The sequence below is a fragment of the Stegostoma tigrinum genome, chromosome 46 (genome assembly GCF_030684315.1).
Source record: "Stegostoma tigrinum isolate sSteTig4 chromosome 46, sSteTig4.hap1, whole genome shotgun sequence".
Lineage (NCBI taxonomy): Eukaryota > Metazoa > Chordata > Chondrichthyes > Orectolobiformes > Stegostomatidae > Stegostoma > Stegostoma tigrinum.
The window spans coordinates 9,697,336-9,710,355 of NC_081399.1; the positions used below are offsets into that span (position 1 = coordinate 9,697,336).

At 50.1% G+C, this 13,020-nt stretch overlaps 1 protein-coding gene across 1 annotated transcript in view; it reads right to left on the bottom strand.

Moving 5' to 3' along the window:
* Positions 1 to 13,020, bottom strand: part of LOC125449642 (rho GTPase-activating protein 30-like) — a 60,826-nt gene that overhangs the window by 18,995 nt on the left and 28,811 nt on the right. Inside the window, exons 2-5 of the mRNA XM_048525493.2 lie at positions 3,859 to 3,961; positions 2,789 to 2,933; positions 1,439 to 1,521; positions 355 to 462 (exon numbers count right to left, since the gene is read on the bottom strand). Of these exons, the coding sequence (XP_048381450.2) occupies positions 355 to 462; positions 1,439 to 1,521; positions 2,789 to 2,933; positions 3,859 to 3,961 (439 nt within the window). The remainder of the gene's footprint in view (positions 1 to 354; positions 463 to 1,438; positions 1,522 to 2,788; positions 2,934 to 3,858; positions 3,962 to 13,020) is intronic.

Here is a 13,020-nt window from a genome sequence, read left to right on the forward strand (position 1 = left end):
ACCCTAACCCGCACATCCCTGGGTACTATGAGACAATTTAGCACGGCCAATCCACCCTAACCCGCACATCCCTGGGCACTATGGGACAGTTTAGCACGGCCAGTCCACCCTAACCTGCTCATCTTTGGACTGTGGGAAGAAACCCACACAGACACAGGAGAGAATGTGTAAACTTCACACAGACAATCTCCCGAGATAGAATTGCACCTGGGCCCCTCACGCTGTGAGACAGAAGTGCCAACCTCTGAACCTCTGTGCCGTTTCATTGATTAATGAATTGAATGACAGTCTCATCAGCCAATGTCATGGGGTTTGAGCTCTCGTCACCACAATTGTTTCACCAGAGTCACTTGCCTCAGAAGGTTAGGGGCCCAGACGATAGCCAGGTTCCGAGCGTGCATGTTGGTCTTGGAGCTGTGGGAAGCCATTCGGAGCAGATGCCTCATCAGAAACTCCAGTGTCCTGGAGGGAGGAAGAGAGAAAGGAAAACATTACCTCATAGGTTCGGCACAAGAGGGCTCACTGCTTCAGAGTCAGTCAAGCACTAATCTCTTGCTCCGTCAGAAAGCTGCACTGATGGAGGGTCAGTGCTGAGCGAGCGCCGCACTGTCCGAGGGTCAGTGCTGAGGGAGTGCTGCCCTGTCGGAGGGTCAGTGCTGAGGGAGCGCCACACTCTCCGAGGGTGAGTGCTGAGGGAGCGCCGCACTATCGGAGAGTCAGTGCTGAGGGAGCGCCACACTGTCCGAGGGTCAGTGCTGAGGGAGCGCCGCACTGTTGGAGGGTCAGTGCTGAGGGAGCGCCGCACTGTTGGAGGGTCAGTGCTGAGGGCGCGCCGCACTGTCGGAGGGTCAGTGCTGAGGGAGCGGTAAGGGTGCACTGCAATGTTGGAGGGTCAGTGCCCAAGAGCACTGCAATATTTAGGGGTCTCTGTCTTTCAGGGATCCTGTGACCCAGTCAGTGGATGAAGAGTCCTGTTGGCAGTACAGGACAGTTTGTGACTTCTTGCTGGTACCCTGTGGCCAATATTTTTTCCTCTTAAAAAGTCTGATCAAAACTGCTTGCCCTGTCATTTATCACTGTGCTGTTAGCAGATTCCCTTCCACGATAGGTACATGCTTTTGGAAAGTAGTCAGTTTGCTGAAAATTGCATTGGGATCTGCTGGGGATAGGCTTGGAAGGCAATCAGGTCAATCTTGTATTCTGTTTGATCATTCACCAGGTCAGGCACTATCTCGCTAAATGGCAGAGCAAACTGGTTGGGCCGAATGGCCTTCCACTCCTATGTCTGTGGTCTGTCGCAATTTTAGAACAAATGTGGGTCAGTGTGATTCGATGCTCAGGGGCCGTTTCCAGGCTAAAGTGGTATATGCAACCTCAGACAATATTAGGTTTCCTTGATGATTGCTTGCTCTGTTGAACGAATCGCTTGCCTGCGTACCTGTAATGGCTGGGTGGTAGGTCCTTCAAGACGCTACTTATTTTGAGCAATCTGTCCTCTTCCAGTTGTGTGTTGACAGCATCCTTGGAATGACAAAATATAAAGGGGATAAAAGGTGTCAGCAGCACAGAAGGGAATATCTTACAATAGTTTGCAGGGGACACAGAGCTGGGTGGGAGGGTGAGCTGTGGGGAAGATGCTGCCGAAATGTCACAGTGCGATGTGAACAGGCTGAGTGAATGGACTAATGCAGTATAATGTGGATTGCTGGGAGTGAATGCAGGAAGGCAGATCATTATCTGAATGGAGATAGATTGGGGGCGGGGTGCGGAGGTACAATGAGAGCTGGGTGTCCCTTGTACACCAGGTGCTGAAAGTAAGCATTGCAGCTGGAGAGGGTGAGTGCTGAGGGAGCGCCGCACTATCGGAGAGTCAGTGCTGAGGGAGCGCCACACTGTCCGAGGGTCAGTGCTGAGGGAGCGCCGCACTATCGGAGAGTCAGTGCTGAGGGAGTGCCACACTGTCCGAGGGTCAGTGCTGAGGGAGCGCCGCACTGTTGGAGGGTCAATTGCGTTGAAGGAGATAAATGGTATGTTAGTGTTCCTAACGAGAGGATTGGAGTACAGGAGCAGGAATGTCTTCCTGCAATTGTACAGGGCCCTTGGTGACACCACACTGGGAAGATTGCACGCTGTTTCGACCCCCTTATTTGAGAAAAAACATTCTGGTGATGGAGGGAGTGCAGCAAAGGTTCACCAAACTGTATCCTGGGATGGCAGGACTGACCTATGAAGAGAGACTGGGGTCGGTTATATTCACTGGAGGTTCGAAGAATGAGGGGGGATTCTCATAGAAACCTGTAAAATTCTGACAGGACGAGGCAGGGTCAACACACTACGGATGTTCCCGATGACTGGGGAGTCCAGAACCAGGGAGTTACAATCTAAGGATACACGGTAGGCCATTTCAGACTGTAAAGGGGAGAAATGTCTTCACCCAGAGAGTGGGGAGCCTGTGGAATTCTCTGTCACAGAACGGAGCTGAGGCCAAAACCTTGAATGTTTTCTGGAAGGGGTTCAATATAGTTTGTAGGGCTCAAGGGATCAGAGGGCATGGGGAGAAAGTGGGAGCAGGGGACTGTGTTGGATGATCAGTCACAACCATATGGAATGGGGGGAGCAGGTTCAAAGGCCAAATGGTGTACTCCTGTTTTCTAAGTCAAGGTGTAATGGAGCTTTACTCTGTTTCTCATATTGTACTGTACCTGTCCTGAGAGTATTTGATGGGGACAGTGTAGAGGAAGCTTTATTCAGTATCTAATACCCAGAGGAAAGTCATTGATGAACTTACTGCAAACTTGTCGTAGAGCTGGTACATAAGTAATGGGTTTGGTAATTCTCGGAAATATGCTTTACAAAGTGAACTGACACAGTGAATGTCCTGCAAGTAAACATCCTTGGTCAGATCAGCAGTTTTTTCAGTGTCAAACTCCTGTCTGTGGGAGGAAAGAGGAGAGACAACAAATGAAGTGAATTCAAACCAAATGAGCTAGAGAGACAGAAAGAGAGAGAGATGGTCAGAGAGATAGAGACAGCGAGAGGGAAAAAGATGGGCACAGAGAGAGAGAGACAGGGGCACATGGAGAGAGAGAGAGAGAGGGGTGCAGAGAGAGGAAAAATGATGGGCACAGAGAGAGAGAGAGATGGATGGGACACAGATATAGAGAGAGACGCAGAGAGAGATTGAAACATTGCTGGAGAAAGTGAGACTGAAACGCAGTGAGAGAGAGAGAGAAACAGAAACAAGCACACAGGGATGGAGGAAAGAATAGAATTCAATTGAGTGAACGGAAGAGACACTGAAATTGAGGGAGGGAGAATGACAGAGAAAGAGATAGAGAAAGAATTCCCATCTGAAAGTGGAAGAGAGCAATAAAGATAGATTGAAAAAGTGGCATGATGTAGGGGTGCTGGGGTTGGATTGGGATGGACAGGGTCAGAAATCACACAACACCAGGTTATGGTCCAACAGGTTTATTTGAAACCTCAAGCTTTCGGAGTGTAGCCTCTTTGTCTGGTGAAACGAGGCATAGAAACATAATGACAGGGGAGAGACAGAAGGAAAAACAGACACTGGACCATAAAAAGAGAGTTAAGATAGAGCGACAAAAGAAAGATTGCTCATCAAACACACACAGAAGCAAAAGAAGGACAAAGAGGATCTGAGATGTATAGAGTGAAATGGAGTGAGTCAGACACAGGGAGAAGATGAGGGGAGCATTGACCAAACAATGTGGTGTAACAGAGAAAGACAGTAATAAGAGAAGCAGATCAGGAATAGGCAGATGAAGATAACGAGAGAGACAGAAGGAGGCTGAGAGCAAGGGATTGGACAGGGCCAGGCAGTGACTGTGATTTTACCGCAATTTCTGGATGTTTGATGATATCCCAGACAGTCGATAAATTCCATCAACAATCCCATGTTCTTCAATGAATTGTGAACATGATTTCAGCACCTGGGGAACTGCAAAATAAGACCATGAGAGGGAATTGATGAGACATGAGGCAGAGAGAGGAAAAGACATGTAAATTGGTGTCTCTCAGTGTCCCCTCTCTCAGGGACATATGTGTACACTGACTGGTGTCGCTGTCAGGGAGATATCTGAACACTGGATAGTGTCTCTTAATCTCTCTCTTTCTCAGAGAGGTATCTGAATGATGGCTGATGTCTCGCAGTCTCTCTCTGTCTCTCTTTCAGTCATCTCTTCTTTACACTAATAAAACCTTTAGTTCTTCCAGGACAGGGACTTCGGAGATATCTGGGAGATGAGAGACACCAGACAGCAATCAATTATCTCGGTGAGGGAGACGGGACTGAGAGAAACCACTCAAGGTACAGCTACCTCTCTGAGAGAGAGGGGACTGACAGAAACGAGTCAGTGTTTGGATATCGCCCTGAGAGAGGGGAAATGAGATGCACCAGTCAGTATACAGATATCTCCGTGAGAGAGGGGGAATGAGAGACAGCAGTCAGTGCACAGGTATCTCCCTGAGAGAGAGGGGAATGAGAGACACCAGTCAGTGTACAGATATCTCCCTGAGAGAGAGAGGGGACTGAGAGACACCAGTCAGTGTGCAGATATCTCCCTGAGAGAGAGAGAGAGGGGGGGGGACTGAGAGACACCAGTCAGTGTACAGATATCTCCCTGAGAGAGACAGGGGACTGAGAGACAGCAGTCAGTGTACAGATATATCCCTGACAGAGGGGGTACTGAGAGACACCAGCCAGTGTACAGATATCTCCTTGAGAGAGAGAGAGAGAGACAGACACAATCTGTACACTGACTGGTGTCTCTGAGTCCCCTCTCTCTCTCAGGGAGATATCTGTACACTGACTGGTGTCTCTCAGTCCCCTCTCTCTCTCAGGGAGATATCTGTACACTGACTGGTGTCTCTCAGTCCCCTCTCTCTCTCAGGGAGATATCTGTGCACTGCCTGGTGTCTCTCAGTCCCCTCTCACTCTCAGGGAGATATCTGTACACTGACTGGTGTCTCTCAGTCCCCTCTCTCTCTCAGGGAGATATCTGTACACTGACTGGTGTCTCTGAGTCCCCTCTCTCTCTCAGGGAGATATCTGTACACTGACTGGTGTCTCTCAGTCCCCTCTCTCTCTCAGGGAGATATCTGTACACTGACTGGTGTCTCTCAGTCCCCTCTCTCTCTCAGGGAGATATCTGTGCACTGCCTGGTGTCTCTCAGTCCCCTCTCACTCTCAGGGAGATGTCTGTACACTGACTGGTGTCTCTCAGTCCCCTCTCTCTCTCAGGGAGATATCTGTACACTGACTGGTGTCTCTCAGTCCCCTCTCACTCTCAGGGAGATATCTGTACACTGACTGGTGTCTCTCAGTCCTCTCTCTCTCAGGGAGATATCTGTACACTGTCTGGTGTCTCTCATTCCCACTCTCTCTCAGGGAGATATCTGTACACTGACATGTGTCTCTCAGTACCCCGTCTCTCTCAGGGAGATATCTGAACACTGACTGGTGCCTCTCAGTCCCCTCTCTCTCAGGGAGATAGCTGTACACTGACTGGTGTCTCTCAGTCCCCTCTGTCTCTCAGGGAGATATCTGTACACTGACTGGTGTCTCTCTGTCTCCTCTCTCTCTCAGGGAGATATCTGTACACGGACTGGTGTCTTTCGTTCGCTTCCTCTCTCAGGGAGGGATGTGCACACTGACTGGCGTCTCTCATTCCCATCTGTCTCAGGGAGATATCTGTACACTGACTGGTGTCTCTCATTCCCCTCTCTCTCTCAGGGAGATATCTGTACACTGACTGGTGTCTCTCAGTCTCCTATCTCAATGAGATATCTGCACACTGACTGGTGTCTCTCATTCCCCTCTCTCTCTCAGGGAGATATCTGTACACTGACTGGTGTCGCTCAGTCTCCTATCTCAATGAGATATGTGTACACTGACTGGTGTCTCTCAGCCACCTCTCCCTTTCTCTCAGGAAGGTATCTGTTCACAGGGCAGTATCACTCAGCCTCCTGTCTCTGTCAGGGAGATGCCTGCACTCTAACTGGTGTTTTACAGTGATTCTCTGTCAGGGAGATGCCTGCACTCTAACTGGTGTTTTACAGTGATTCTTTCTCCCACAGAGATGCTTGTCCATAGATCAGAGTCTCTTGATCCCTCCCTCTGTCAGTGAGATAACTGTAAACTGAGCAGTGCCTCGAAATCATTTCTCCCTTTCACAGATATTTGTGTTTGCCTGTCCCTATTTCTCAGGGAGATATCTGTACACTGACTGGTGTCTCTCAGTCCCCTCTCTCTCAGGGAGATATCTGTACACTGACTGGTGTCTCTCAGTCCCCTGTCTCTCTCAGGGAGATATCTGTACAATGTCTGGTGTCCCTCATTCCCTTGTCTCGTAGGGCGATATCTGTACACTGACTGGTGTCTCTCAGTCCCCTCTCTCTCTCGAGGAGATATCTGTACACCGACTGGTGTCTCTCAGGCCCCTCTCTCTCAGGGAGATATCTGCACACTGACTGGTGTCTCTAAGTACACCCTCTCTCAAGGAGATATCTGTGCACTGACTGGTGTCTCTCATTCCCTCTCTCAGTGAGATATCTGTACACTGACTGGTGTCTCTCAGTCCCCTCTCTCTCAGGGAGATATCTGTACACTGACTGGTGTCTCTCAGTCCCCGCTCTCTCAGGAGATATCTGTACACTGACTGGTGTCTCTCAGTCCCCGCTCTCTCAGGAGATATCTGTACACTGACTGGTGTTTCTCAGTCCACTCTCTCTCAGGGAGATATCTTGTCAGTGACTGGTGTCTCTCAGTCCCCACTTTCTCTCAGGGAGATATCTGTACACTGACTGGTGTCTCTCTGTCAAGTCTCTCAGGGTGATATCTGTACACTGATGGTGCCTCTCATTCCCTTCTCTCTCTGTCTCAGGGAGATGTCTGTACACTGAATGGACTCTCTCATTCCCCTCTCTCACAGGGAGGTATCTGTAGACTGACTGGTGTCTCTCAGTCCCCTCTCTCTCAGGGAGATATCTGTACACTGACTGGTGTCTCTCAGTCACTTCAGCTTCACATTTTATTATCTTGGAATTCTCCAGCATCTGCAGTTCCCATCATCTCTGGTATCTGTACACTGACTGCTGTCTCTCAGTGATCCCCCTCTCTCTCAGGGAGATATCTGTACACTGACTGGTGTCTCTCAGTCACTCTCTCTCTCAGGGAGATATCTGTACACTGACTGGTGTCTCTCAGTCACTCTCTCTCTCAGGGAGATATCTGTACACTGACTGGTGTCTCTCAGTCGCCTCTCTCTCTCAGGGAGATATCTGTACACTGACTGGTGTCTCTCAGTCGCCTCTCTCTCAGGAGATATCTGTACACTGACTGGTGTCTCTCAGTCCCCTCTCTCTCTCAGGGAGATATCTGTACACTGACTGGTGTCTCTCAGTCCCCTCTCTCTCAGGGAGATATCTGTACACTGACTGGTGTCTCTCAGTCCCCGCTCTCTCAGGAGATATCTGTACACTGACTGGTGTTTCTCAGTCCACTCTCTCTCAGGGAGATATCTTGTCAGTGACTGGTGTCTCTCAGTCCCCTCTTTCTCTCAGGGAGATATCTGTACACTGACTGGTGTCTCTCTGTCAAGTCTCTCAGGGTGATATCTGTACACTGATGGTGCCTCTCATTCCCTTCTCTCTCTGTCTCAGGGAGATGTCTGTACACTGACTGGACTCTCTCATTCCCCTCTCTCACAGGGAGGTATCTGTAGACTGACTGGTGTCTCTCAGTCCCCTCTCTCTCAGGGAGATATCTGTACACTGACTGGTGTCTCTCAGTCACTTCAGCTTCACATTTTATTATCTTGGAATTCTCCAGCATCTGCAGTTCCCATCATCTCTGGTATCTGTACACTGACTGCTGTCTCTCAGTGATCCCCCTCTCTCTCAGGGAGATATCTGTACACTGACTGGTGTCTCTCAGTCACTCTCTCTCTCAGGGAGATATCTGTACACTGACTGGTGTCTCTCAGTCACTCTGTCTCTCAGGGAGATATCTGTACACTGACTGGTGTCTCTCAGTCGCCTCTCTCTCAGGGAGATATCTGTACACTGACTGGTGTCTCTCAGTCCCCTCTCTCTCTCAGGGAGATATCTGTACACTGACTGGTGTCTCTCAGTCCCCTCTCTCTCTCTCTCTCAGGGAGATATCTGTACATTGACTGGTGTCTCTCAGTCCCCTCTCTCTGAGGGAGATATCTGTACACTGACTGATGTCTCTCAGTACCCCCCGTCTCTCTCAGGGAGATATCTGTACACTGACTGGTGTCTCTCAGTCACTTCAGCTTCACATTTTATTATCTTGGAATTCTCCAGCATCTGCAGTTCCCATCATCTCTGGTATCTGTACACTGACTGCTGTCTCTCAGTGATCCCCCTCTCTCTCAGGGAGATATCTGTACACTGACTGGTGTCTCTCAGTCACTCTCTCTCTCAGGGAGATATCTGTACACTGACTGGTGTCTCTCAGTCACTCTCTCTCTCAGGGAGATATCTGTACACTGACTGGTGTCTCTCAGTCGCCTCTCTCTCTCAGGGAGATATCTGTACACTGACTGGTGTCTCTCAGTCCCCTCTCTCTCTCAGGGAGATATCTGTACACTGACTGGTGTCTCTCAGTCCCCTCTCTCTCTCTCTCTCTCAGGGAGATATCTGTACATTGACTGGTGTCTCTCAGTCCCCTCTCTCTGAGGGAGATATCTGTACAGTGACTGGTGTCTCTCAGTCGCCTCTCTCTCTCAGGGAGATATCTGTACACTGACTGGTGTCTCTCAGTCGCCTCTCTCTCTCAGGAGATATCTGTACACTGACTGGTGTCTCTCAGTCCCCTCTCTCTCTCAGGGAGATATCTGTACACTGACTGGTGTCACTCAGACCCCTCTCTCTCAGGGAGATATCTGTACACTGACTGGTGTCTCTCAGTCCCCTCTCTCTCTCAGGGAGATATCTGTACATTGACTGGTGTCTCTCAGTCCCCTCTCTCTGAGGGAGATATCTGTACACTGACTGATGTCTCTCAGTACCCCCCGTCTCTCTCAGGGAGATATCTGTACACTGACTGGTGTCTCTCAGTCACTTCAGCTTCACATTTTATTATCTTGGAATTCTCCAGCATCTGCAGTTCCCATCATCTCTGGTATCTGTACACTGACTGCTGTCTCTCAGTGATCCCCCTCTCTCTCAGGGAGATATCTGTACACTGACTGGTGTCTCTCAGTCACTCTCTCTCTCAGGGAGATATCTGTACACTGACTGGTGTCTCTCAGTCACTCTCTCTCTCAGGGAGATATCTTTACACTGACTGGTGTCTCTCAGTCGCCTCTCTCTCTCAGGGAGATATCTGTACACTGACTGGTGTCTCTCAGTCCCCTCTCTCTCTCAGGGAGATATCTGTACACTGACTGGTGTCTCTCAGTCCCCTCTCTCTGAGGGAGATATCTGTACACTGACTGATGTCTCTCAGTCCCCCCCGTCTCTCTCAGGGAGATATCTGTACACTGATTGGTGTCTCCCAACTCCCTCTCTCTCTCAGGGAGATATCTGTACACTGACTGGTGTCTCACAGTCCCCTCTCACTCTCGGTGGGCTATCTGTACAGTGAATTATGTGTCTCAGTCGCATGTGTCTCAGGGACATATCTGTAGAGGGCATGGTGTCTCTCAGTTCCTTCCCATTCTGGGAGACAGCTGTGCACCAACTGCTGACTTTCAGTCCATGTCTGCCATGGAGATACCTGTGCACTCGCTAGTGTCTATAAGTCCTCGATCACACTTGGGAGATATCTGTGCACTGACTGGTGTCTCTCAGTCCCCCGTCTCTCAGGGAGATACCTGTACACTGACTGGTGTCTCTCAGTCACCTCTCTCTCAGGGAGATATCTGTACACTGACTGGTGTATCTCAGTCCCCTCTCTCTCAGGGAGATATCTGTACTCTGACTGGTGCCTCTCATTCCCTTCTCTCTCTGTCTCAGGGAGATATCTGTACACAGACTGGTGTCTCTTATTCCCTCTCTCTGGGAGATATCTGTACCCTGAGAGGTGTCTAACATTAGCCCACTCTCACAGCGCGGTATCTGTAGACTGACTGGTGTCTCTCAGTCCCCTCACTCTCAGGGAGGTATCTGTACACTGTGAAGCCGGATGAACACAGCAGGCCAAGCAGCATCTCAGGAGCACAAAAGCTGACGTTTCGGGCCTAGACCCTTCATCAGAGAGCCTGATGAAGGGTCTAGGCCCGAAACGTCAGCTTTTGTGGCTCTCTGATGAAGGGTCTAGGCCCGAAACGTCAGCTTTTGTGGCTCTCTGATGAAGGGTCTAGGCCCGAAACGTCAGGTTTTGTGCTCCTGAGATGCTGCTTGGCCTGCTGTGTTCATCCAGCTTCACATTTTATTATCTTGGAATTCTCCAGCATCTGCAGTTCCCATCATCTCTGGTATCTGTACACTGACTGGTGTCCCTCAGTCACCTCTCTCAGGGGGAGGTATCTGTACACTGACTGGTGTCGCTCAGTCTCCACACTCACAGGGAGATATCTGTACACTGACTGGTGTCTCTCAGTCCCCCTCTCTTTCAGGGAGATATCTGTACAATGAATGGTGTCTCTCAGTCCCCTCTCTCTCAGGGAGATATCTGCACACTGGTGTCTCTCAGTCCCCTCTCACTCAGGGACATATCTGTACAGTGTCTGGTGTCTCTCATTCCCCATCTCTCTCAGGGAGATATCTGTACACTGACTGGTGTCTCTCAGTCCTCTCTCTCACAGGGAGATATCTGCACACTGTCTGGTGTCTCTCATTCCCCCTCTCTCTCAGGGAGATATCTGTACAGTGATTGGTGTCTCTCAGTCCCCTCTGTCTCAGGGAGATATCTGTACACTGACTGGTGTCTCTCAGTCCCCTCTCTCTCTCAGGGAGGTATCTGTACACAGACTGGTGTCTCTCTGTCTCCTCTCTCTCTCAGGGAGATATCTGTACACTGACTGGTGTCTCTCGTTCACTTCCTCTCTCAGGGAGGTATCTGCACACTGACTGGTGTCTCTCATTCCCACTCTCAGGGTGATATCTGTACACTGACTGGTGTCGCTCAGTCTCCTATCTCAATGAGATATGTGTACACTGACTGGTGTCTCTCAGCCACCTCTCCCTTTCTCTCAGGAAGGTATCTGTTCACAGGGCAGTATCACTTGTCTCCTGTCTCTGTCAGGGAGATGCCTGCACTCTAACTGGTGTTTTACAGTGATTCTTTCTCCCACAGAGATGCTTGTCCACAGATCAGAGTCTCTTGCTCCCTCCCTCTGTCAGTGAGATAACTGAAAATTGAGCAGTGCCTCGAAATCATTTCTCCCTTTCACAGAGATATTTGTGTTTGCCTGTCCCTATCTCTCAGGGAGATATCTGTACAATGTCTGGTGTCCCTCATTCCCTTGTCTCGTAGGGCGATATCTGTACACTGACTGGTGTCTCTCAGTCCCCTCTCTCTCTCAGGGAGATATCTGTACACCGACTGGTGTCTCTCAGTCCCCTCTCTCTCAGGGAGATATCTGCACACTGACTGGTGTCTCTAAGTACACCCTCTCTCAAGGAGATATCTGTGCACTGACTGGTGTCTCACAGTCCCCTGTCTCAGGGAGATATCTGTACACTGACTGGTGTCTCACAGTCCCCTCTCTCAGGGAGATATCTGTACACTGACTGCTGTCTCTCAGTCCCCTCTCTCTCTCTCAGGGAGATATCTGTACACTGACTGGTGTCTCTCAGTCCCGTCTCTCTCTCAGGGAGATATCTGTACACCGACTGGTGTCTCTCAGTCCCCTCTCTCTCAGGGAGATATCTGTACACTGACTGGTGTCTCTTATTGCACCTTCTCTCAAGGAGATATCTGTACACTGACTGGTGTCTCTCATTCCCTGTCTCAGGGAGATAACTGTACACTGACTGGTGACTCTCAGTCCCCTCTCTCAGGGAGAGGCACCAGTCAGTGTACAGATATCTCCGTGAGAGAGGGGGAATGAGAGACAGCAGTCAGTGCACAGGTATCTCCCTGACAGAGGGGGTACTGACAGACACCAGCCAGTGTACAGATATCTCCTTGAGATAGAGAGAGAGAGAGACAGAAACAATCTGTACACTGACTGCTGTCTCTCAGTGATCCCCCTCTCTCTCAGGGAGATATCTGTACACTGACTGGTGTCTCTCAGTCCCCTGTCTCTCAGGGAGATATCTGTACACTGACTGGTGTCTCTCAGTCCCCTCCCTCTCTCAGGGAGATATCTGTACACTGACTGGTGTCTCTCAGTCCCCTCTCTCTCTCAGGGAGATATCTGTACACTGACTGGTGTCTCTCAGTCCCCTCTCACTCTGGGTGGGCTATCTGTACTGTGAATTATGTGTCTCAGTCGCATGTGTCTCAGGGACATATCTGTACAGGGCATGGTGTCTCTCAGTTCCTTCCCATTCTGGGAGACAGCTGTGCACCAACTGCTGACTTTCAGTCCATGTTTGCCATGGAGATACCTGTGCACTCGCTCGTGTTGCTAAGTCCTCGATCACACTTGGGAGATATCTGTGCACTGACTGGTGTCTCTCAGTCCCCCGTCTCTCAGGGAGATACCTGTACACTGACTGGTGTCTCTCAGTCCCCTCTCTCTCTCAGGGAGATATCTGTACACTGACTGGTGTCTCTCAGTCCCCTCTCTCTCTCAGGGACATATCTGTACACTGACTGGTGTCTCTCAGTGCCCCCTCCCTCAGGGAGATACCAGTACACTGACTGGTGTCTCCCAGCCCCATCTCTCTCTCTCAGGGGGATATTTGTACACTGACTGGAGTCTCTCAGTCCCCTCTCTCAGGGAGATTTCTGTACACTGACTGGTGTCTCTCAGTCCCCTCTCTCTCAGGGAGATATCTGTACTCTGACTGGTGCCTCTCATTCCCTTCTCTCTCTGTCTCAGGGAGATATCTGTACACAGACTGGTGTCACTCATTCCC